Source organism: Tyto alba, unplaced genomic scaffold (genome assembly GCF_018691265.1).
Source record: "Tyto alba isolate M040663 unplaced genomic scaffold, T.alba_DEE_v4.0 Super-Scaffold_40, whole genome shotgun sequence".
NCBI lineage: Eukaryota > Metazoa > Chordata > Aves > Strigiformes > Tytonidae > Tyto > Tyto alba.
In genome coordinates, this window is record NW_024881316.1 from 13,116,123 (window position 1) to 13,142,814 (window position 26,692).

At 40.6% G+C, this 26,692-nt stretch overlaps 2 protein-coding genes across 8 annotated transcripts in view; one reads left to right on the plus strand and one right to left on the minus strand.

The window, feature by feature from the left end:
- DOP1A (DOP1 leucine zipper like protein A) overlaps positions 1-5,203 on the minus strand; it is a 73,240-nt gene extending 68,037 nt beyond the window's left edge. Inside the window, exon 1 of the mRNA XM_042803637.1 lies at positions 5,127-5,203. The gene's annotated coding sequence lies outside the window, so the exon portion shown is untranslated. The remainder of the gene's footprint in view (positions 1-5,126) is intronic.
- UBE3D (ubiquitin protein ligase E3D) overlaps positions 2-26,692 on the plus strand; it is an 88,886-nt gene continuing 62,195 nt past the window's right edge. For 5 of the 7 annotated variants that reach the window (XR_006166532.1, XM_042803656.1, XM_042803659.1 and 2 more), the window contains exons 1-7: positions 2-4,859; positions 5,236-5,447; positions 7,218-7,308; positions 13,474-13,705; positions 20,150-20,219; positions 22,725-22,794; positions 23,650-23,758. Coding sequence is in view for 6 of the 7 variants with exons in the window: in XM_042803656.1 (XP_042659590.1) it covers positions 4,798-4,859; positions 5,236-5,447; positions 7,218-7,308; positions 13,474-13,705; positions 20,150-20,219; positions 22,725-22,794; positions 23,650-23,758 (846 nt within the window). In the remaining variant the exon portion in view is untranslated. The remainder of the gene's footprint in view (positions 4,860-5,235; positions 5,448-7,217; positions 7,309-13,473; positions 13,706-20,149; positions 20,220-22,724; positions 22,795-23,649; positions 23,759-26,692) is intronic. The other 2 variants (XM_042803660.1, XM_042803661.1) reach the window with 2 other exon arrangements.

The window sequence follows — 26,692 nt, forward strand, 5'->3', positions numbered from 1 at the left end:
TCTTTACATAGTTCACCAAATACGGTGCAGGGAAAATGGAAAGCAGGTGATGCTTTAGAAAATATTGTCAACTACATTAGTTGTATCTAGAATTTTCTAAAATTGGTTGTGACTAGTAGGCTTGAGTCCTTCTTACACAGAAGGGCGCGTGAGGTGCCCACATGGATGATCCTGGAGGAATATTTTACCGCAGGAGCGATTTTCAAGTGATCAGTCCCACAGTATGAAGGGTACAGCTCTCAGACTGCGATCTCTTAGTTTCAAAGTCATCCTTATGGTGCTCAAATTTAAGCAGGCTTCATATTAGCAGTCATTATGGTTATAAATGACTTAAGCAACTGCAAAAAAAAAAAAAACAAAAACAAAAACAAAAAACAAACAGCAAACCAAACATGCGTTCAGCTTATATAATATATCTTTTAGACTTTGTCTGAAGACAAGTAAATATTTCTAAAACACTGACAGGGGAAAATCTCATAATATTTATTAATCTTCTACTTGATGTCTTCTGTTATCAGCCTACATTTTATGAAGTTTAATTTTGTTCTCCAGACTTGGTGATAATAATAATAAAGAGGAAATGCAATTCCTTTTCTCATTAAACTCTTCCAGGATTCAGTAGATGAGAAACAGTTACTTTATGGAGAGCTGACAATTCCCACTGTTCCCACAATTCCCATCGAGTATGACTCTACAGGTTGTGCATTTCCAACTAAAATGGTACATTTACATGCATTTTTTTTTTAAGATACTCACAAATGCATTTGAGATTTATTTCTTAACTAGGGTTGGTGGTGCTTTTGGAGCTATTTAAAAATGGTGATCTTCACAGAGGTGATGGGACTCTCAGTGACTAACTACATGCCTTCATGTGTTCCTGCACTGTAAAGCAGTTAGATTTCTAAGCTTCCCTTCTGCTGAATTTAGTAGTGGCAGTTGCAACTCAGAGCTCTCAAACAGCTCTTTGAAATTGTCTCATCAACTTTATGTGCAGTGGCAATCAAAAAACCCCCACAAAACATTGTATGTTATGGGGAAGAATATTGAGAACGAGATAGAGGTAATTGGCTGCTATTTAAAATGCTGGTGCAGACTCAGATTGATTACTGCATCAATTCTTGTCTTCACTGCTCAAGAAGGATGCAGAGGAGTTAGGGAAGGCACCGGGGAGAGACGGCGCTGCAGCCTGACAGCGAGAGCAGTAACGGCCAGGAAGGTTTGATATGGAGAGAGAAGGCAGGGGAGAGGATTGATCAAGATTTACAAAATCGTGAAAGATGTGAAATTGTCATTGGCCAGATCCCATGGTATGAGAATGAGGAGGCACCTCATGAAAACAGTGAATGATCATTTTTGAGACATGTAAAGAAAATGCTTTTCTGCAAAGCAGATTGCAAATTTCTAGAAGGTATTGCCACCAGAGGTTGGGGTCTTGGGCACTATCCATAGGTTCAAGGAGACGTCATTCATATTGATGGCAAACACATCCATAAGGGAAGGACATGAGCAGAGCTGTGCCCTCCACCCTCCCCAGCACAATGAGATGCAGGGGAAGTACTGGGAAGTGACCACAGTAAGGAGCTCTTCCTCAATAGTATCTCCTTTACTAATGTTGGAGTCAAAATACTGGGCTACATGCACTGCTGATGCTAGGAGCACTCACTCTGTAGGACATTTACCTTAATTTCTGTGTAATTATTTCACTACAGAAATGGTGTGAAACCTATAGTTGACAGTTTTGAATAAATGAAGCGCACACCCTGCAAACACGTAAGATTATTCATAACTTTGTAGCCTTGTGTAAGCCTTTGTAAAGTCAGGGCCCGAGGCTCTTTTACTAATACTAGGAGTCAATTATCCTATAATTACATGGATTTTACATTTGACGTGTGACCTGCTTGCTCAGAACAATTTAACCTGTAATATGTACATTGGTTTAGTGAAGTAATGGGAGATGAGTAATGGGAAATCCACGTGGACTAAATATTTTTCTTCCTTAAAAAAGCAAGCAAGCAACAACAGAATCCCAAAACACCACCCTCAGTATGGCATGCAGAGTGTTGTCAGCAGAATACTTGAATAACTTGTTTGAAACAGTGTAGCTGACTACTGTCTGCCATATTTTTCCCACAAAGTCTAACCTTACTCCATCTACTTTCTTGAGACTCTCCAAAGATACCTACTTGGTCTTGCCAACTCCAAGGACAAAGATTACTTCAAAGTAATTATGTCTTAGATAGTAAATTGCTATAAAATTAATGTACAAATCTGCCTTTTTGTTTGAAGCTTTGCAGATCATGTTTTCAAACAAATCTTTGTAATTGCAGGAAGTCTTGTGACTTTCCTAGAATGTAAACACACATCACTGCAAAGCACTGTTTTTTTTTTCCAAAGCAAAAGCTTCTTTTCTTGGTGTTCTCAAATACAGATCATCAACAGCCTGTTACATACTTTGAGATCGGCGTGCTGGGTGAAGAGTGCGGTGGTGACAGTGCTCATGAGCTATGGGACAGTCACACAGGGGTGTCAAAGCGGGCTCACAGTCTCTTGATAAAAGACCTCCTGAGAGGCAGTGGGAAGCCTCACCCCTGAGCAGCAGATGCCTGTGTTGAGGGCCTGTTTGGTACGAGAGCAGCGTGACAGCATTCAAAAGCTGGGTGAAGGTGGATTGGGAGGAACTTGGGCAGACTTGGTAATGTTAGAAGAAAGGGCAGAGAGGGGAGTGTTCACAAGGCAGGGGGTGGGTGGTGGTGCAGTGGCACAGCACAGGACGCAGTCCCCAGCACTGAGCCCCCAGCCCCTGGCTCAGCAGAGGCCGCTGCTCAGACAGAGCTTTGCAGGCATGGTGGTTTGACCCCGCCAGCTGTGAGCTCACTGCTCCATGGGGGGAGAACCAGAAGAGCAAAAGCAAGAGAATTTGTGGGTCAAGGCAATGATGGTTTAGTCAGTGAAGGAAAAAGGAACAAAAGAAACATACGAAAACAATCACCACCTCCTGCAAGCAGACCACTGATGCCCAGCCAGTTTCTAAGCAGTGGCTGCTTTGGAATGACTACAGTCCCAGTTCTTATTGCTGAGCATGACAATATGTGCTATGAAATATCTCTCTGGTCAGTTGGAGTCAGCTGTCCTACCTCTTCCCCACCTCCACCCTGCTTGCTGAGGGGGAGCAGAGCGAGACACTGAGAAGGCCTTGACAGTGTGCAAACACTGCTCAGCAGTAGCTAAAACATTGGTGTGTTATTAACACTGGCTATAAATACTAAGCAAAGCATTGTACAGGATGCTGTGAGGAATCTCCTTCCCAGCCAGACCTAGAATGGGGGCTGCAGTTTCGGCGGCCCTGGGGCGGCAGGGATCACCCTGCAGAAGTGGTGCCCTTGCTTGCTGGATGCATGAAGTGTTGAGGAGTCATTGTCATTGAGGAGTCATCTAAGCAACTTGAGGAGAAGACTGCAGTACCAGGGAAGGTGAAAAAGAGTTTGATAGGGTCTTCCCAGAGACCCTGCAGAAGTGAGATCCCAAACTGCACAGAAGCAGAGGCAGCTAGAGACTGGTTGGGTGTAGTGAAATGGAGGGTTTCCTATGATGGGGAAGGCTGTAAGCTTGCGACTTCTAGCAACAGAAGAACAGCTCCTTCTCCATCTGTAGATCTGCAACTGGAATAGAGGCTCCATGCCCTGGTAGCACATAATGGGGAAAAAGGATAATCTGGGGAAGCGCCACAGCTGGCCAGGCCTGAATGACACATCAGCACCACCAGGAGAAAGCAGTGGGTGAGACCAGTGGGCAATTCCCTCCTGCTGTGAGGGACAGAGGACCCCATCTGCCACTCTGACTTGCCTGTCTGGGGTTTTTGCTTGCTGGGGGCTTGGATCCAACACGTTGCAAGGACAGTGCTGAGGCCTGCCTGTCCCCCAACCTACTAGCCCCAGCTATTTATCCACATGAGCACCAGTGATCCTGCCCTCTCTGAGAAGCAGTATCTTGGATATGTGGACCTCTTGTATAGGCTGGATCAAAGCTTGTACATCAGTATCAGAAGAAAAGCCAGTGAGGGTGACATCTTGGTGGGAGTATGTTATAGACCACCTGGTCAGGGTAAGGAAGAGGATGAAGTCTTTTGATACAACCCAAGGAAGTCTCTGTGTCACAAAGCCTGGCTATCATGAGGGACTGCTGCTTCTGGGAAGGATGAACCCTGGGCTCCAGTAGAGACCAGGAGTGCCCCGCCAGGGAGCAGCTCTGAGGTCCTGGTGGGCAGCAAGCTGAGCTGGCCCTGGCAGCAACGAGGGCCAACAGCATCCTGGAGATGAAGGAGACCGATTCTCCCTCATCGCTTGGCACTCAACAGACCACACCTAGGAGATAGTGCCCAGTCTTCTCCCCTTGCCGGGAAGGTGTCTGTAAACAGGACCAAGGTGGTTGGATGACACCAGGACGGTTGGGGCTGGAGCACTGTGAGGCGAGATGGCTTCGGGGAGGTGCCTGTGGGGAGGGTGCCTATGAGGCCCCTCACAGCACAGGTGTGGTGGAAGGCCAAGAGACGACAGGCAGACGTTGGCACTCAGGAGCTTCACCGTGGGCACCAGAAAAGCCCGTGAGGCCAGCCCTGCCCCGGGGCGGCTGTGCCCGGGCAGATTAAGAGGATTTAGACCTCGGTGCTCCGGGACGCAGCGGGCCCGACCCCACACGGCGGCGGCGCGGCGGGCGCCTTCCCACCGCCGAGCCGCAGGGGGGCGCTGTGGCGGGAGAGGCGCCCGCCGCCAGAGCGGCGGCGCCGTTCCCCTTGTCAGCATGGCGGGCGGGTTTCTGCTGGAGATCAGGCGGGGGACGCAGAGCGCGTTGCTGGTGATCCGGTAGTGGCGAGGCGCCGCTTGCCTTCCGCTGCTCGGGCCGTGCGAGGCGCGGGGGGGGGGGGGGGGGGCTGGCTTTTAGCGTCCCTAGCCGTAAACGGCGAGGGGCTGGGTGGGGTGGGAAACCGGGTTATGCACCGGCGCCTCCCCGCGCCCTTCCCTTCTTGTGCGACTCGGGAGAGCGCGAGTTACCGTGCAAATAAACGCTTTCCTTGGGAACGGTGGTTTATTTCGCTCGCTCGCTCGCTCCTCAGCCCCCGGGGGACTTACCGCGCGGGTCTCCGGGGCAGCCGCAGGCTGACCACGGGGCTCGGTTCGCCCGGGCTCGGCGCCCCGCGTCCTGCCGCCCCTTGTCTGAGGTCAGCCTTTGCGTCCCCAGCGAGGCGGACCTCCCGAGCTGGCCGGTGGACGTGGCGGTGGGCGCGGACCGGCTGGAGGTGAGGAGCAGCGGGAGCGGCGCGGCAGCGGCGGAGCTGCCGGCGGGGGTCAGGCTGGCCCCGGCCTCCTGTCGCGGCCTGCGCCGCCTCCCCGGCGAGGGCCTGCACCTGCGCATGCGCGTGCGCCGCCCGCCGCCGCCGCCGCCCAGCCACGGTAAGCGGGGCACGGGGCGTGGGACGGGCCCATAAAAACCGGGCTGGTTTGCTCAGGGTTACCGGGGGCTGAGCGGTTCGAGTGACGCGCAGACGGAGACTTCAAAGTGTAGATTCTGCAGCACAAAAAAAAAAAAAAAAAAAGAACACCCAAAGCAACCGATTTGTGTCATGCTCGTGCTGCTGCTTTTCCTAAAAAATCTCTTTTTCGGCTCTGAATTGAAGTTTTAAGCAGGAGCTGCTGAAATTTAATGAACTTGTCAGTTTTAAAAAGCAAAAGAGCAGAACGCAGCGTAACGAAAGGGGGGGATCGCGGTTGCTGAGTGAGTGTTTGGTGTAGGAGTTTAAGAACTGGTCTTGGTTCCTGCCTCGTGTTATTCCCATAATACTTCAAAATTATTTTCTTTCTGTCCTGCTCCATGTTTGGTAGCTGAAAATGCAGTAATATGCTTCATCCAGGCTATTGCAGTAAGGTTGTCACGGGCCATTTCATCATAAAGATTGTGATTTTGTGTGGAGGCTTGTTCTCACAGATTCAGTTTGCAAAGGTTAATGTTGTGGGTAACATCTGCAGAGTTACCTCCTTTATATTTCCATCATGCTAATTCAGGTCTAGGATATGATTGCATAAATAGGAAGTATGGTAGTAAAACTGTTACTTTCATTCTAGCATCCAAGCTCAATATATTTCAAATAATTTAGTAGGTTGTGACACAGAAAGATACATTAAATAACACAAGATTGTCATTCTATGGTTTTAAAGTAGAAATGAGTGATAAAGAATGTGATTTATAGTAATGATTTCATCACCAGAAACACACTGAAATACTCTGTTGATTTTATGGTATGCTGAGGTTGCTTCTGTAGGTTAATCTGTAATTATGCATGTGCTTTGACAATACAATGATACAAAATTATTTAGTGTGTCTTATTAATGAGGCATGCTTCAAAAGGTCAGAGGTGAAGTTTTAAACATTTACCTTTGAAAGTCGTACCAGTGAAAAACATGTATGTGAACCAAATGGTAATTGATGTATATATTGGATAACCTTAGTTAGCCTTTAATGTTCTATATTAGTTTGCAAAACTAGTTGTCTCTTATATGAAATTCTGGAACCTTTTAAAGTGCTTTTCATTTGTGGTTGCAACCTAAATCTTAAATACTGAATGCCAGTGCTGAGAATATACTTAAAGCCTCAAGTTTGAGAAAGTGGGCAATGCAAAACATATAGAGTTAGGCTTGCAGTTTTACTTTTCTTCTGACTAATGTTTGTGGAGGCTTTTATAATTCCTTCTTTAATTTGGAAAAGTTGTCTGAGCTGGCTTTTGTGAGACCATTTTTGCTTTACTGGCCTGCAGAGGGTATTGCTCACTATCTATTCGTTGAGTGGTGCAACAGTGGCTGGTATCTTACCTGCCTGAAAATTTAAAACTAGTGCCCCACCACCACCACCCCCCCCAACTATTTTGTGTTACATATTAGGATGTACCAATATCTCAGCTTCACTTGTGGAGAGGATTTAAAATAATTATTCATGTATACAATTCCTGCTCAGCAATATGAGGTATGAGGTGGAGATGGCAAACTTTTCTTCAATCTAAGTACTTCTACAGGTAAATAAATTAAGGTTGTATTTAAAATGTCAGCATTTTGCTTTGTTTGATAGATTCTTATCTTTTTTGGTTTGAGGTATTTGGCGGGATTTTTTTATACAAGTGACTGAAAATTTTACACATTTTTGATGATTAATATGTCTTCTTCCATCTATAGATTTGATTTTTACTTTGAGGGAAAGCCTGACACCCCAGAAGAATTACATCTTTTACTGTCAATCCTGTGGTGACATCATAGTAAAAGACCGGTGAGTACTGCAGTGTCTTGTATTTATAGTAATAAATGCCATAGTGATTGGTATTTGTGTTATTTTATGTACTTAGAGAGACAGATAAAAGGTATTTATTTTGGAATTGATAGATGAGAACACTTTTGAAGCACTACGGATGACTAAAAGCAAAATCACCTGAAACAGATTTTTACTGTTTATTCATTTAATTCTTGATTTCACTTCTACTGGAAAGTAGAAGTACCTGACAAAGGGAGTTTGGTGCATTGCCCTGGAAGCTGGGAATTCTGGATTCTTTTCCTGCTTGTCTGTTATGCTTTGAGCAAGACATTTCCTTTCGTAGCTGAACTTCCCCGTGTGTAACGTTTCTGCTTTGAGATCTGTGCTTTTTGTTCATAAGGAATCTCTTTGAACTCATCTTAATAGCTCCTGGTTTTGCTGTACAAACAAAAAGATGTAACATCTTGGCCTGGAGATACTGCAAATGTTCATAATTTTCATTGATTTAAAAAATAGTCGTAGTCTATTAGTAGCTGACGTCTTTGCTACGTTGAAGGCATTAAAACTGAAAATTTGAGACTAGACTTCTTTCTTCCTCTGAGCTTCAGGGATCCTTTTCAGTTCTGCTCAATCTCTTATAAATTCCCTTCAGTCATCCTGCTGTAGTTACAGAGTGGCTGCTCAGAATGGGGATGTTGACCACACCTCCTTTCTATCTGTTAAGTGAAGCCAGCCTCCACATAGTACAGGGATGCTGAATTTGGGAAACACAGTTTCTTAGCTGTGTGACTCGGCCTTATCTCTGTGCCTTACAAAGTCTGCAGAGTGAATGAGAATTTTATTAAAAAGCTGCTGCATTTTCTGGCTCTTCTGCTGAACAATTTTGACAGTTTCAGCTGGATATACAAGAATTGTTAGAGATGCACTTGTAGCCTTTTATGATCTCTGTCACTTCTAATACTCAAAATAGTATTTCAAACGTGGTATATTCTGTAAACTCCTGTTACTTTCTTGACATACTTATGGATATATAGCTGGCTTGAATGTAGCTGAATGAGGATTTCCAGACTTTCTCTTCTGAAATGTCTCATCAGAAAGTCTAGTGATAACTCTTATTTCGATACATTTGTAGAGTAATGAAACATCTAATTTCTAGTTAGTAACATTTTCTTTCAAAACATATTGCACTTTTATATTTTCATCTCTGAGTGGGTGTTTTCCTGAATTTCAAGGCATCAGATTCACATGCATGGAGTTTACATCTTCTGGTTTTGCATCTTATAATGTGACGCAGTCAGAATTTTTGAGAAAGGAAAAAGAAGGCATGTTCATGGCTCTTTGCTTGGCATTTCTCCTTGTAGGGAACCTTTGAGCCCTTCGAATGTTATCACTAAAAAATGTTAAGGATAGCAGAGTGGAGCTGCCTGTGTATCCAACACCACCTATTCCAGCAATTCCAGTAGGAAGACAATAACATAGTCAGTACTTTTAGCTACAGAATTAATGTGTTGGTCTCTCCAGGGAGAGTGAGTATGACAGTGGCAGCACAGGCAGTGGGATTAAAAAAAAAGTTACAGAACTGTGTGAGGGGGAACATACTAAAAGTGTGAATTACTAGGTAAGGATCTTTAATAAGAAAAACCTGAGATCTATAAAATTATACCTTTGAGAAGAAATTTAAATAAATTGGATTTAGTTTAGATAAGGTGGTGGAGAAGATGTAAGGCTCTTCCAATATTGCAAGTTGCTGCAAAGAAGGTAGCAGTAATATTCTGTTGAAGCAAGAGGAATTTAGGTTACAATTTTTAAAAAAAAACAACCCAAACCTATTCTAAAGCTTATTTTTTACGCTTAGAGACTGCATAGGAAGCCATCATTTTAAAGACTAGATTAGAGAAATATGTTAGGTATGGTTTAAATGTAAGTGATCCTTCCTTGATGCAAGCAAATGGACTCCATACGTTTTCTGAAATCCCCTGGCTTAGTCTGTTTCCTTCCCTGCATCTGATAGCTTTTCAGAGGTTAGGGTTGTACTCCCTGATTCTTCTCCATTACCCGCACATTAGAGGAAGTGATTAGATTTTTTTTTTTTTTCTTCCATGATTTAAGAGCTGCGAAGAATTTGGGATGCTGTTTTTTTTCTTTCTCTCCTTCCAGTTAGTCTAAGTGTAGCTCATATATAAAATAATTCTTTAAGGCTTTATTTCTGTCATGATGAAATTCTTCAAGGCTTGTAGTGGGTTGACCCTGGCTGGATGCCAGGTGCCCACCGAAGTTGCTCTATCACTCTCCCTCCTAAGCTGGACAGGGGAGAGAATATAGCGAAAAGCTCTTGGGTCGAGGTAAGAGCAGGGAGAGCTCACTAGCCAATTACTATTAAGCAATAAACCTTTTCCTTAATCCAAATGTATGAATTTGTACTACATAAGTATACTATTTGATGGCAGGGGAAGTCTTCTAATTACACTTTTCCTACATAAATAGCATGACAATTAATTGTCAAGCTGGACTGTCCAAGATTTTTTAGTAAGTAACTCAGGAAGTCTGCTGTTAAAGAAATTCAACTGGTTCTTCTTTTTTTTCTCTGGTGGAACAGAAAGGTTATACGTGCAAAAATCTAAAGTCCCTTTTACTTCCAGTTTTCAGAATTTTCAGTAGATGGGATGATACTACTCGGTTCTTGTATATTAGTTAATAATGGTGTTAGAGGTTATTTTTCTTGGTCCAGTCTTACAAGGATCTCTGTGGTCAAATATTTAGCATGGAAACCCATCTAAGAGCTACATCGTTATGAGAAGACTCTTAGATTAGTGCCTCACTTAAGGCTTTTTAAAAATAAGTTAATTACCTAGGCTTCCTCTGTTTGGAGACAGAGAACTATCTCCAGAAGGAGATTCAGCCTGACTATATTAGACACTTGCAGAAGGAGAAAGTGTCTCTTAAAGGTCCCGACCTAAGAATTGTTTGTCACATTCTGGCTGTGAAGGCAGCCTAGGTGACTATCTTGAAGTGGAAACTCGGATGTTATTAGGAGCAGGTTTGGGGAGAAAGTCCCCCTGTTATCACTGTATTTAGCAGCCTCCAGTTAGTCAGCACCCAGTAAACTTCAAGTTTCTTTTTTGTTTGTTTTTCTGGAAAGCTACATTTTTTCAGTTCTAATGATCCAGAGTACGGCTTCCTGCCTGTCACAGTGTAAGCCCAGAAGGCAACTGAGCACGACACAGCTGCTCCCTCACTCCTTCCTCCCACAAGGCTGGGGGAAAGAAAGTAAAAAAAAAAAAGTCTCAAGGATCAAGACAAGGACAGGGAAAGATGACTCACCAATTATGGTCATGGTCAAAAGACAGACTCGTTTGGGGAAGAGAAAGAACAAATTTAATTTGAACACCGCCACCAATTAATTTACCAATCAAACAGAGTAAGACAGTGAGAAATACAACCGCATCTTAAAAACACCTTCCCCCCACCCCTCCCTTCTTCCCAGGCTCAGCTTTGCTCCTCATTTCTCTACCTCCTCCACCCCAGCAGCACAGGGGGCAGGGAATGAGGGTTGCAGTCAGTTCATCACCTGTTTTCTCTGCTGCCCCTTCCTCCTGAGGGGGACGACTCCTCCCACTCTTCCCCTGCTCCACCATGGGGTCTCTTTCATGGGACATAGCCTTCCATGAGTTTCTCTAATTTAAGTCTTATTCACAGTCTGCAGCTCTTCATGAACTGCTCCAGCATGGCTCCCTTCCATGGACTGCAGTCCTCCCAGCAATAGACTGCTCCATCATGGGCTTCCCTCAGAGTCACGGCCTTCTTCAGGCACAGACATCTGCTCGGGTGTGGGGTCCTCCACGGGCTGTGGGTGGGCATCTTCCGTGGGCTGCAAGGGGTCGGCCCTGCCCTCTCACCACGGACTGAAGGGGAGTCTCTGCTCCAGCACACCTCCACCTTCTTTTCCTCCTCCTTTCTTCCACTGACCTCAGTGTTTGCATAGGTATTTCCCTCACAACTCCTCCCAGGTTCCCCTTCTTAAATATGTTATCACAGAAGCACAACCAGAGTCACTAATTGGCTTGGCCTCGGCTAGAGGTGGGACTGATTTGGAGCCTGGGGAGCTTTGAGAAGCTTCTCATAGGAACCACCTCTGTAGCCCTCTCCCTCACTACCAAAACTCCATCACATAAAAACTCAACACACCACCTATGAATGGGAAAAGCTTAAAATATAGTGGAAATGCTGTATTTTCTGTTTAGGTCAAAGTTAGGAGGAGTCTGTTTAGGAAATTTCTACTGGTTAGAGCAACTGGTTTTATTGGGCAAGAATTCAAGATCCTGATGCTCTAGACTGTGAGGGTAAAGAAAGGGTAATGTAATGAAACTGGACAGCATTAGTTTGCAACTTAAGGTAATTTCTGTCTTTTTTTTTTTCCCCCTGTACGTAACACTTGAAAAAACATTGCTGAGCAGTACCAGCTTTTTGTTGCTGTAGCATAAAGAGTAATACATAGGAATGAAGATTTATTTTTTTTCAGTGTGAGTCTAGGCATTGGAACTAATTGTACAAGGCTGATGAATAATCAGCTATTAGGCCAACACCAGAATTAAGGTCCCACCATGGCAGAATTGTGGTTCTATCTCAGGCGATATACAAGACCACATAGAGTGAAGACAGTGATGGGTGGTGCTGAGAGGTGATCTTACGGTAAAGCTGAGTCAGAGGACAAGTTATTCCAACTTTCATCTGCAGGTGGGGCAAGCACAGTTTAAAACGTGTTGTCGGTCTAGAAATGGAAGTTTTTATAAAAGATTTTGCTTTCACCCACCTGACAGTACAAAAGGCGCAAGAAACTACAATGGGAAGAACTGGCATCTTTAGAAAAGAATAGTCTGTGAACTGCAAGAAACGGAGGGTGTCTAACTGTTGGCTTAGCAGCTCTGTGTTTATTTGCAAAGTAACACCATAAGCAAAGTTGTATTTGCAAGTTTTAAGTAAGAAGAAGAACCAAGAAAATCTAAAGTTTTCAGGCAACAGCAGAAGAAATAAAGGAATGAAAGGAAAGCATTCAAGGAAACTAGGCAGAGAGCAGAAAGCTGAGGTCTGTAACAAGCAGTACATCTAGAAAACTGAGAGGTGCACACCATTAAAGCCGTTGCCCATTGTTTTGGTAAAAGGGCTGAATTTCTTCCCAGTGCAATAGTTTCCTAGAAAACACAGATTAAAGCAAGTGTAAATATGCGGACAGTATCAATCAGTACTTCTGCATTCTTAAAAAAAGAGACGTGGTGGGACCACAGAATGGCTACAGGAACTGTAGGCAGGAAAGTATTGATCACTCATTCGTAATGATCAAGCTACTATTTATATAGCCTATTAAAGCTGTTATTTATATAGCCACATGTATATATTCTAGCTTGAAAAGTATTTTTTATAACTTAAAGCAGTGATTCCAACCCTTGACTTATAAAATCCTCCGGCACGTTATGTAACCAAAGAAAGTAAGTTAAAAGCAACACTGATAATGAAAGCAAAGTCTGGTATTGCCTGGAACAGCCTCCTTGATGCATACAGATGTCCAGGAGAAGGGATTTTGAGTTTCTTTGTGTGTCAATTCTGACAGTTGAATCTGAATCTAAATTAAGATTGCATTATGCTTTTTTTTTTTTTTTTTTTTTTTTTAATGACAATATACTCTGGTATTTTTTGTCTGGATTTAGCTTTTTCAAAATCTGTTATCTGACTTTGAGGGGCTTCAGAGGACATGCTCTCCCTTGCTGTGGCAGCAGTCTGTTTCTGTTGTTTTTGTATCAACATTTGGTGGAAAGGAACTTTACAAGAAGTAATAATAATTATAATTGCAAAATTCCCATTGTTCTGTTCTTCATGACTGGATAGAACTGTTTTATTTTTGCCATGTGATTCATTTCAAGAGAGGATTATGCCAAGTTCTGCTTTGTAATCATTGGAGATTCACCCTTGGGAAATGCTTCATCACAAACTTGGCAGGAAACACTCAGCCATTGCTTTCTCAGAATTCATCCAAAGAAAGTGCCTTTGACTGAGAGTCAAGACTTCCTTTTGAGAAAATGCCATACTTCCCCCCCCCCCCCCCCCTTTCTGTAAGGAGTTCAAGCTCTCTTTTAGTGTCTTAAAAGAGAATATAATATATTGAAATATTTCTTTTTTATTGCCTCTTAGGAAATTTCTCAGAATTCTTCCTCTACCAAGTGAAAACTGGAGTGCTTTAGTTGAAGAGTGGTGTTGTCACCCTAACCCCTTTGCCAGAAGCACTTTGCACCCTCAGTATGATGACTGTTTTCTTGGAGACACTTTTTTTCTGTTGAATTCAGGAAATGAATCACATGTGCCTGAGTCTCCCATGTGCTGCTCAGAAACTGGACACCGTGCTTCTCAGAGTGGCCCCAACTTGGTAATGTATTTTGTTTGAATAATTTGAAAATGAATGTGTTTGGATGTTTTCGTTGTAAAACACTCTGTCACTGGTTTATTTAACTTGTATGTATTGCAGAGCTGTTTTGAAGATCATAGGGAGTTGTTGACATTCAGATGTACAGAAGCCAGAAAATATTATAAGCTATGATTTACATTTTCTAAAATACACACCATGGTCTTACTATTGACCTAGATATGCAAGAAGAACTTCTTCTTATAAACTTAATTGGAAACTATTTAATTATGTAGTTCTAAACCCAAATATCTCCCCCCAAAAATATCCCGAGTGAAGGACATCAGCATTTAGTAAGATAATAACTGTAATGGATAAGGTGTTTGTCAAAGGGTACTGGAGTGAAGAATGAGGAGGAAACTGGAGTAACAGTGCTTGTTCTTCTCAAACTGTGACTGGATGCATAACCATAAATATGATCAAAGGAAGGTGTGATTTTTTTTTTTTTTCTTTTTTGCTTCTTTTTTTTTTAGCTTTAGAAAGACTTGGAAAATCAGAATGTGTTTTGGGTTCACATGTGACTGTGTTACACTCTCTGAATATAGTAAGGATATTGAGTTTGACTGCTCTGTCTAGAGACAGCGCCCTGCCACCCCAGGTAATACCTCTTCATGTTGATGTTTCTGAGGTGTTCCAGGAGGGGATATATCCATCAGCTGAGTCTCTAGGAAGAAGGCTATCATTTGGCTTAGAAACATCAAAATTTGTTGTTGCGCAGGAAAAAAACATTTGTAGGGATACTCATGTTTCAGTGGTGGGATAAAACCCACGAAGAAAGAAAATACAATGCTTTACTCATCTTGGGAATCTAGTAGTTGTATAAAAGTTAAAGCAATAATCTTTTCTTCTACCAGAGGAGTATCCAGGAACTTAGTTCACCAAAGCCTACATTTCCATAAAGTCTTTTCTGTTAATCTACTGCTTGTCTGTATTTGTGCTGACAAAGATTGGGTCTGCAGATACCATCCTTTCATCCAATACCGTGTATTAAACCTGATTACTGAAATCCTGCTACAGTTATGGGAACTGTTGCTGCCTTGGCAACTTGTGTCTCTAACAGCTGATGATTTGCTATGTACAGATTCCCAACATGAAACTTCTAATCTGTTGAGGGGTAACACCAGAGACCCTGATTCCTGTCTGCTGCTGCTGCCTATCATCATTAGGGATTTGTATTATCCCCAGTTAAATCACCAGGATTCTTGCAGTTCAACAGTTGCTGGTGCAATGCATCCAAGCGAACCATCTGCTGGAGGAACAGTTTTGCCCTAAGGTCCATATCTGCAAGTCTTGCAGTGGTGGTCTCTTTGGTTTCTTGTTCCATTGTTCTTTGAAAAGCAGAATATGGAGAGGGGAAAATAAGAACTGATACCATGAAAGGGTATCAGCATGGGAGAAGCAGATTAATTTGGATTAACTCTGTGGCAACTGGAGTTATTTCTTCTAAGTATCCTTAAGGAGACTGAGCAGAAGATTATGAATTTCAAAGAGGATGGTGACTTCTGCTAGAGGTCCCCAAAATGAATTATCTCACATTTCATTAGTCTCAAAAGAGATCTGAGAACAATGGGAACAAAGACAGGAAGAGGCAGGGTGCATGGAGTTCGTATTGCAGCCCAAAGAGAGGGTAGCAGTCTGCCCAATACACTTCTTCAATCAATGAAAGAGAATGTTTGCCTGAAAACGGTTGTTTTTGAGGCAGAAACATGATAAAAGGATGTGGGGCAAGGATATTACTGAGATGTAGGTCAAACCAGGATCATAGCAGAACTTTTGAATGAGGGAGGAGGCTATCTTCTGTCAAAGGCATACAATAGTAGTTTAGTGTGATAAATTTTCATGTTTACTTTCTTGTTCTTTCATTGAATTCTTTCCTTGTTTGTGTCAAATCCCTCTTTCTACATCTTTCACACTTGCAATGAATTCTCATTTCTGTGTTTGCTTATTTCTATCATCACTTGGTTGCCAAGCGAATGAGCAAAACTGTAATATCGAGCAGAAACTGGACTAATAAGGGAAAAAACTCTCATACTGAAACAGAAAATTCTTCCATAGTATGAGTAATAGAAAGCTACAGGCAAGATAGATTGCTATTGGCATAAATGTTCTCATTTCAGAGAATATTGTTGCAGTCTGCCCCAGTATGAAAGTTCTTTTTTAATTGCATTGCAGTTCTTTGGAAAGTGTTTGCCTATGCCCAAAATAGTAGCAGGAATGTATCAGAGGTGCTTAAACAGTCTTTTCCACCTTCCAGTGGGACCAAGACAGCATCTGTCCATTGCAAACATTTTTCACATCTATTAGTCTTCCAGTGTAACACAGTTTTTAAATGTCACATGGTCTTGCAGCATCCTAATAGTATCTCTTGGGAAAAATATTTTCCCTGACACCATATCAGGGATCCTTAGGAATTGAAACAGGAAATATTAGGCTGGTGATCCACCAGCAGCTGCAAGTTGTCAAATAGATATACTGATTTAATTAGTCTAGCTAAAACTATCGCTTTTTCCGTTGAAGCGTGATACAGCGAGTTAGCGGTGTTTGTCAGGTACTGTACCGCACGATTCTCAGCTAGCACCTGTAACTGTAGTCAGGAAAAACCATGCAAGTTGTAGCTTTCAAGAAAGTACTGTATATTATATACTTTTACTGTGCATTATTTGTACCAACTTCAAATACTGGTTATCACAAAACCCTGTTTAGTTATCCTTGATCTTCATGTTAGCAAGTAATTTTACTGTGAATGTTTGAGGGGAGTAGCAAGGCAAGAATTGGGAAAGTGGATGACTATATATATATGAATCAGGTGTTTTTTCTGATCTCTATAACAAGGGGGTTGTACTTCCAACATAGTCAGCTCTCTGAAGCTTTAACAGAGGCAGTCAGGCTCTCCCTGGGGCTTTTAGATTCCTGGTTTGGGAGGAACAAGCAGGACTTTGTGATCATTAATTCAAATTCCATGTGGGATACTTCTTGTTTTTCGTGGATGCAGAGTGGTCCTTTCTCTTCATTTTATTATTTGCATAGTACAGATCAGAGAGCTCTGTTAGGAATTTCCAGCATCAAATCCATCAGTTCTGTCTGAGCTATATCATTGAGAAAGATGTCCAGTACTGATTTAATACTTCAAATGATAGAAGCTTTATTACATTCTTTGGTAAGCTATTTCAGTGGTTAATCATCCTGAATCTTTGTTGCCTTCTTGTTAAATTAAACATGCTAAGAATTGCAACTCTGTAGCTCTTTTTATCTCTAAGGTGTATTTATTTTCTATAAATTATTTTTGTAGCAGTTTTTCAAACCATTTTCCAAATTTTTAACATACTTTATAGATCCATTTTTCCTGTAATCATCTTACTAATTCTGAAAATCTTGTATTTTTCTATTTATCTGTATCAACTAGTCAGTTGTTCATGCATTCAGAGATCATATTTGCCCTTTCTTTTGTAGCATCTCATAAGTAACTCTGGTTTGGTTAGCTACCATCATCTAAATTCTTTTGATTTTTGCTGTCTTCCATTATGTATTCCTTTATTTTATCATCACTGGCTTTGTTGTTCCTGAGTATACGATCTGGCATTTGGCTGTAGTTTAGTGCAGATTGTTAGACTAAGCACAGCCTACGTAATGATCCAGACTGTTGTGTATAGCTCCTCTGTCTCCCTTGTTTACTCCTTCCCTGTCATTGCAGCAGGAAGTACTTCCACTTTCCCATAGATTAACTGAAAAAATTGGCCCAGCATGTCTCTCTGACTTGTCTATAATGTCTTTCAACAGTCTGATCACAGGCCACATGTCCTTCAAGGCACCTGAATTAGAAGAAATCAATTAACAAAGCATTATTAAATTTTTGATTAGGATAATTGTGCTTGGAAGTCTGCATAGTCTGAAAGTCCACAATCAGGGTTCTGAAGACAGCCTGTAATGGACAAATCTCAAAACTTACCTTTGTAAGATGAGAAGTGTACCTGACATTGCCAGGGCCATTGGATTTACTTCATGCTGCTTTTTTTTTTTTTTTTTTTTAATTATAATAATTTTGTGATGTGATAGGCCACAGAGCACCACTTTCTGTTCTGGACATCTGTCTGACACATCATCATCCATTTTAAAATTTGAATATTAAGGAGTGTGATAGTGGTGATGAAGGAGAATTATGCTCCCTGAAGAGTGCATTTTCACTCCATTTGGAATCCATGGGAACTGTCGCCATCTTTTACAAAGGCTACAGAAAAAGATAAATTTGGAGTTTTTAATTTATGATAAATTTAGATACTATTTTTGTAGGCATGTGCAGCAATACAGTTTCTCAAGTTGATAGTGACTTGATTAGACTTATAAACCAAGCCAATAAACCAGTAGTTGTTTAATTACACATGGGTATTTTTATGTGCTGTATACTCTATGAACAATTATAAAGGTGATTATACAAAGACCACATATAAAAATCCAATTTAGGTGTATTCTCATTACATTTTCAGGTTTCGTAGTTCCAGAAGGGTTTATTAACCCAGGAGCACCATTGTGGTTGTATATACATACTGCTTCCAGAGCAGAGCTGTACTGTGTTACACCCAGGTTAATAAGCCCACACAGAACCAGTTCTGGAATTTAGATTTTGGATTAAAGTAGGAGTTGTGCTGTTGTGGTTTGGGCCTGATGGGCAACCAACCCCCGCAGCTAATCACGCTCCCTTCCCCCTCCCCACCTGGGAATGGGGGAGGGGATTAGAGGGGTGAAGGGAGACTCGCAGGCTGAGATAGGAACAGTTTAATAATGGCAATAAAACGAGAACAATAACGATGATGGGGGAAAACAAAAAGAAATATATAAACAGGCAATGTACAGCGTAATTGCTCCCCACCCGCTGACCAATCCCCAGCCCGTTCCCGGCCAGCGACCCCGAGGTACCAAGATCCCACAATCGCAATTCCAGAAGCCAGAGAGCTCCTTCCCAACCACCCCTCCTCTGTACAGTGAGCATGACGTGCCATGATATGGAATATTTCACTGGCCAGTTTGGGTCAGGTGCTGTGGCCGTGCTCCCTCCCTGCTCCCTGTGCCCTGGCACACGGGCAGGACGTGGGGAGTCGGAGAGTCCTTGAAGTCTTGGTAGCAGCTGAAAACACCAGTGTGCTATCAGCATTCTTCTCATACCAAACCCAAAGCTAAATCCAAAACACAGCACTCATCTAGTCCCTGAAAAGGAATATTAACTCTATTTCAGCCCAAACCAAGACGTGTGCTTACTTGTATCTTTATACTGATACTGAATTTAAATATTAACACTGAAATTTGTAGGAGTGCTACTAGGGCAGATCACAGGCTCATCCAAAAATGGTATCTTTTTCAGTGTTCAGTAGTGGATGCATAAGAGTAAGGCAAGTATTGAATGATGTTTTGGCCAGTGTAGAGACTTCGTGAACTAGATGTTGTTATCCACATTGTTTTTTTTTTTTTTTTTAAGAAGCCCATGATGAATATCGTTTCCCCTGAATTTCTGAAAACTCTCTGAACTTACGTATACTTGTAATACGAAAAATACTTTTGCGTAGTGAGTACCAAACTATATTACGCATTGTGTGGTAAATACCTTCCTTTTCTTTGATACAAACCAGGTTATAATTTCATAGCATGATCTATGAGAGTAAATGTTTTTTTCCTCTTCAGCTTCTCCTAAACATTCATGATTTTATATATCTTAATGGTACCCCTAAGTTTTCTGTCATTCATGCTGTCTCCCACTACATGTCTTCTCTTGCCATAAATGGAAACTGTTTTGCACCTCTGATAATTATTCTTATTCTTTGTCAATACCTTTTCTGTTTCTGCTTGAATTGAAGGAGAGGGGTTGTTTAAGAACAGAATCCACCACACCTTTCTGGAATATGATGCTACGTTGTGTTCTTCAGCTGTTTTCTAGTAATTCAGAATACTCTGTGGACATTCTCTACTCTCTGCTGAACATTGAACTGGTATTCCTACAAAACTGTCCACAGTGGCTAGAACTTTTTACTGAGTGATGGTAGTCACATTGCAGCATAATACTTTATGTATATATTTTGGAATAATTCTTTTCATGGGCATTATTTTGTGCTTATCAAAATCAAATTTACCTTGTCATTTTATCCAGTCACTCAATACTATGAGATTCTCCTGTTAGCTATTACAGGTTGTGCTGTGCTGGGGGGTCAGTATATATTGCTGGATTTGGAAACTAGTATGAAACTTACAAGCAAGTGGAAGTGTAGAAAGCTGAAGTAGTGAATGCAAATCTGTGTATGTAAACATAAGGAGAACAGAAACAAGTACAAAGTTCACTATATACTCTGGAGAATATGTTAAAATTGCACATTCCCTTTTCAGAATAACTGAGTGACATTTAAATGACATTTCTTTGTCCTACAGAAATCAAAGGAAAATACCAAAGTAATTTGTAAGCGCTGCAGGACAATGCTGGGAGAAACAGTATCATCAGGTATGGGATGTACAAACCAAACTAGAATTCAGTGCATCAGCCACTGAGCATTGCAGGTTAAAAACTCTGGAGGAAAGTTATTTTATCAGTAAGATGCAGGGCTGATTCCTGTGTCTTTGTCTCATTCCCTTCTGAAACAGATGAGGTTGTTGCTTCCACTGTTAGACCTTGAAAGTGATTTATGACAGGGATTTTCCTGATCCTTGTTTCTGTGGTGTATTTGGCTAATTCCAAAGCTTTGGAAGACTCAATGTATGATTACAGTTTACTAGGAATCCCAGTAAAAAAGGAGACCTGAAAAATTACAGGTTGTTCATTTCGCTGTCAGTCCTACAGAATAACAGAAAGGTTAATTCAGAACTTGATCATCACAGAACTAGAAGCTAAAGGTGTGATTGCTGACAGCCAGCCTGGTTTCATTTAAAGGAAACCTTGTCAAAGAAACAGGTTACCTCTCATCATCATCTGACATTGAGATGATGAGATTATTGGTTTAAAAGCTGTCATTATGTTGAATCAGCAGGGTTTACCTGAAGTAGTGTAAAGATGAGTCTCTGATGGTTTTTAAAATGCAGATATTAACAGGGGAGTAGGAATTATAAGACTGTTACTAGCAGGGTTTTCATGCTTTCATTTTCCCTCCACTGCATTAGTCAGTGTGAGCCTGGCTCAGCTCAGAGATCTGGAGAATATAAAATCTTCTCAGAAAATGTAAAAAACCTGTTTGAGAAGTAAGTCATGAGGAGATGCACAACAGAAGGTCTTCTGTTACAGAAGGTTCCAGTTGTCCTGTACAAGGATCAGAAAAGCACAAGCTTTAATAAAACCAAATTTAAGGTAAGATGTTTGAAAGCCCACGAAGCAGATTGTGACTTTAGGAAAGCTATGGTTGGAGAAGAAATTCACAGATCATCATGAATAATGGATGCCTTAATCTAAACCTTCAGACAGTTGTAGCAACCAATAATTGATGTGATCAGTGTGTATGGAAAAAGGCAAGTACTGTGTAGATGTGCAGGGATTTTGGTCTGGACTCTACATGGCTGAAGCTAGATAACATGTCCTTTGTTTTGACCATGTTTCCTCAGTACTGTAGGGAATTTATGTGGACTTCAAAGAACAGAGGAAAAAAAGCTAACCAGAGACGTATGATATAAGTCTAGACAGAAGCATCTCTGAAAAGAAACTAGAGAGCAGACTTGACTGTCATGCTTTGGTCCTTCCTCACGAGCAGATATCAGTGCCTTGAAGATAAAGCTGGATTAGAGTGGTGTAGCTGTGGAGGCCAGATTTGACTTTGAAATTCCCCTGTCAGCTATTCCTTCCCCCAACTCTATCCCCACGTACTCGTATGATTTTTTCCTTCGGAAATCCCACCTTCTATCTCCCTGCAAGCAAACATCTCTTTAATTCCCAGTGCTTTTGCAGCAGTAGCACCAATTCTTTACTCAGGGTAATAGCTGGGGGGCTAGCGTGACTGAACTGGCTTCTTTTCTTGCTGTCTCCCAAGACTAAGCACAGCATGGAGCAGACTAAAATTGAACTTAGAGGTAAATTGTAATTTCCTAACATTGAGGATATTTTAAAAAGTGTAGTACTTATCTGGAGAAGGACTGGGATTACCAAGCCTTTGGAACCTTTAAAACAGATTGGCTTCCTGAAATGCTTGCTTTCATTCAGTTTTAAGGGTGTGTATGGACAGAGATCAGATAAGACAATCCCTTCTACCCTTAAAATTTATGGAACTGATGAGACTTTACTATTGTTCACATGCTAAGGCTTAATGGAATTAATTTATTACTCTATATTCTTAACCTGTCCTGCTGGCCCCCTGGTTAGGCTGTGTTTGTAGCGTAGACACAGAGCTTCGATATTATCATTTTTGTCCTGACTTTATTGATGAGGTTTGAATTCTGTACTCAAATGCATCCATTTAGTGTTAAAAGCTGTCTTAGTGGAGCTTTTGAGGAGGAGTTACATTGAAACTCAGAATGTATGCAATAGTGTTGAGTTAGTGCAATTTTTGGAAAGAAGTTCTAGTCTGCTCTTTGAGCAAAGAAGAAAATTATTCCCCTGTGTGTGCTGTTATTAAAACTGTCTCTTGTGATTCACTGCAACATTACTGAGCAGCAGAGGGTACTAAAATACTTACGTAAGCTATGCTGATCTCAGTGCTTTAGGAAAGTTCTTTCAATTCATCTTTCAGGTTTGGCTTGAGCTCTTGCTTGCTTTGTTTCAAGATGATTGTTTCCAGCATCAAACAAGGATCAATATGAGCGACAAATTGCCGATCATGTAATTAGCTCAGAGCAGTTTTCTTCTGGCATTGTATGTTTTCTCTTATTGGTTGCTTCTCCTCCCACAAACTAAAGCAGAATTTGACCATCTGGCTCTTAATTGAGTGCTGAGCAAAAGTTTAATTAGTACAGTGATACGGTGGCTTACAGTCTACTCTTAACAAGTCAGTTGTTCTGTTGTACTTGAAAAATGTTTTTGTCATTTTAGATACCATTAAATATTATGTCACTGAGGTAATAATTCGACCATCTGAGGAAAGTTTCAGCCCAACACCAAGGTAACAAATAAAAATAAAAAGAATCAGGTAACTTGCTCAGGTTTATGTTTTAGAAAGGATGCTAGAAATGCACTAACATTTTAGTTTCTTGAATAATTACATATAATAACAAAGTGCTGTCAAGTTTTATGTAATCATCACAGAATTAAGCATTATAATAAGTAATGTAGTCTGAATCCACTTGTATAATTTTGTTTGCTTGTCTTTGTGTGTGTTTGTGTGAGATGCAGGAGAGAGATTGTGTATAATTTGTCACACTATTCAGGTGATAAGCCAAAATACAATATTTATTTATTTTGAACTATTTAAGTTTGCATGATGTCTGGTGATTAGTTATGGAAATGGAAGGTTACATTATGTAAAGTTAAATTAAGTAAAACTTGAAATGTTTAACTGGAAGTCAGATTTTTAATTTTCAAGTATTTCATCTTGAATTACAGACTAAGATGAAACAGAACTTGATCTAGCTGTCTTGTATCATGTACTGTGCGTTAGTCACAGTTCTTTCCTTTTGTGAATTATACTTGAAATATGTGCATCATTCTTAACTTTTTGTTCATATGTGTAAAAATGTAATAGGGAAAAGCTTTTATTCAGCATCTGACATTTGGTGTTGGTCAAAATAAAGGATGTGGAACAATTTAGAATGCTGATGGATTAAAAAAGTTCTGTTGCTGGAAATATAAAGCCCTCTGGTTTTGAGGGAGAGAAGGATAAAGAAGCCCTATCTCTGAATCAAAAGTGATTGTAAGATGTAGTGGAATTGACAATGTGGATCTGTACTGCATTGATATGAATGACTTTGCCCTGATAGTTGTTATGAAAACATATAATATGTGGTTAATTCTTAAACAGGTCTCAATTCGTACAGGGCATGGTTGCTCAGTGTCTTGTGGAATTGTCCTCTGCTAAAAGCACATTTAGATTCACTGTGAAAGGGAATAATGGAAAAATCTATATTCTGGTAAGTTTTTTCTTTTTTTTTTTTTTAATCTTTATCCTGCTAAAAAAGTTTAGCCTATGATTCCCAGCTCCTAAAATGTATTGTTTATGCTGTTCTTGATTGTATGTTTAAAGAAAATGAACAAATTCAAATTCTTGAAGTAGTTCTGAAGAGTTCTGTTCAAGTAAGAAATTTCTCTCCATTTTTTAATGTAAGTAGATGTACATTGTTGTGGTTTGAGCTCAGAGGGCAACCGAGCACCACACAGCCACTCACTTCCCCCTTACCCCCCAGCTATGAGAAGGAGAAATAATATAGCAATGGAAGTACTACAGATGCACCACAAGTAGCACAGAAATAAAACTGTGTTTTGTATTCAGAAAATATGGAATGTTTAAGTTTTGACCTTTTCATCTTCTTGCTCCAATGCTTCTTATCTTTAATCACCAGAAATTCATCAAATTGTATAGAATCTTTCACAAATATTGTCTTAAGTCAGCAGAGACTACTAATGTAGTCAATACATTGCACTGCAAAGTGAAGTGCAAACAAAAATAAAATTGCCTGTTATACTTAAGTTTAACAGCATTAGAACATTAGTTAAGCTTGATATTTAAATAGTGACAGCTAAATTCCTCAAACTTTTAAGATGGATTGCAATTCGGGTCTGGAATTATCTTAATACTATACACATGGTATAACCTGGGATGTTTTCTTTTGTTGATGAACTAAATATAGGCACAGAATTGGTAATTTTGCAATTTGTACAACTAATTCACAGACACAAAGGAAGAAATACATGTTTGTAGATTCCTGGATAAACTTATAGATGCACTTTGTTGAGGTAGGCAATCTAATGACGTAAACTGTTTTATGTTTATATGTTGTCCAAGTTCTATGATTTCCAAACATCCAGGTTCTGAGTGTTTATCTGTTGCTTTTAAATAAATTTTAAATTTTTAAATAAATTTTAGTGCTAAGATAACATTTATGCAACCACTGAGAAATACTACTTCTGTTATGATAAAATAAGTTCTCATGAACAGACCCATCACTGTCACAACTATACGTTGTCACTATGTATAACCTAACTGAGGAGTCATTAAAAATTGGTGTGACTTTTTTTCCTTGTAGCTTATATGTTTTTTTCCAAGTTACCTAATATTCCAGTGCTTAAGTCTAGTAGATTTCATAGAACAAACTGGTTATTTTCAAACAGGAAAATCACTTTATGTAGCAGACTGCCATTACTCTTGGCTCCGAGTTGCATTTTTACCAATGTATTGGTTAGAGAAACAGGCTGAATTGGCATAGGGGCTGGCTTCTGGTTGGCATCCTTTCCTCTTTATTAGTGGGTTATTAGTTTTTTGTGTGTTTAACATCAGAAAGTACTTACTCATGTCCAGGGTGAGCTTCTTAGTACTGTATACACACCAACAGGTATACTGGAGTCATGGGTTAAGTCTTAGGACTCAGAGGCCTTCTGGACACAAGTGTAATGTAATGTAAGCAGTGTTTGTATTAATGATTGCAAGGAGCTAAACAGTAAAAAATGTAGGTGCTTGAGGCTGTGAGTACACAGCCAAGTTAGACAAGTGGTCTCATCCGTGATGCATCATGGACCAGCTGTCCCACTTGTTTGTTTTGACAATGAGTCAAAGATTCTCATTCACAGTGTTTGTGCTTACATATGTGAATGCACACAGCTTAGGTTGTGCATGTGACAATTAAGGTTCCGGTCTTTCATAGGTCTTTTAAAATTATTGTTTTAAACTACAAATATATATACTCATTTTCCTTATTTCCTCTGCATGTATCACTTAACATTACCAGTTATGTTATCTGCAGATATCATGAGTTTCTGTTGTTTAAGTTGCTGATAACCAAGTTCCTGAAACCTATATACTACTTAAGTTTGGTTTTTTTTAAAGGATGACAATAAATAAAAGTCTCTTTGTCTCAAGGGAAAAAAAAAAAGTGGCATGTACAGATTTCCTTATTTATCCTGACTATATCTCTGCCCTCTTCACGTTCTCTAAAAGATGAATCGTTTGCCTCCTCTCTTTGCTCCACTGTTGAAGGGTTACTTACAAGCTAAGAATGGGGACAGCAAATGGATAGTGAGATAGGAGAACACAAGCAAAACGGTATGTTATTGGTCAGCATAGCAGTATCTTAATAGATGTCATTTTTTTCTGTACTATAAAAAAGGACAGGTTTGAAAGAGGTAAATAAGTAGTAGTTTTGTGGATGGATACAGGGGATTCATCCCATGGATGGGATCAGCCTCATAAAACCCAAAAAGATACATCTGTGAAAATCAAAAGGTATGTGGTAGAGTTTGGAGTGTTTGAATACTGACTCCAGTCTTTCAGTAGTGAATGAAAGATGATTTTTGGAGTGGAATTGGCCTGTAAAGTGCTTTGAGAGCAAGTCAGCTTGTATTTCAGGAGTGAGTGGAGAGGGAGTGGGAAGATATTCCAAGAAAATAAATATGTAACAAGGTGGGAGAGACCTGTCAGTCAGATACTGATTCTTGGACCATGGCTTGGAGGGCATGAGCAGAACAAGTTTGCATTTGTCCATGTTGGAGAGGGGGAAGTTGAAGTGATCAAAATGCGAGATAATGAGTACCTTGTTGAGACTTAGCTACTCAGCCCTCTTAGAGAGCTTATTCTGTGTGAAGTAGGAGGAAACCACATCTTCTGAATGTGAGGACAAAGCAGCTGTAGTAGATGTTTGCATTACTGACCTGCCTGATGACAAAAGTAATGGTAATCTCTGCAATAGCTAAGAAAGAACTATCAAGGAAGAACAACAGCTTTTTTTAGTCATGTTAAATTCGAATTGATGCTGGAGACACAGATTGAGATTTAGGAAACTGATCGCAGAATGTGAATTATAGTATTTCACCTGCTTCAATCAAGTGTCATGAAGTGTAACTGAGATTTGTTG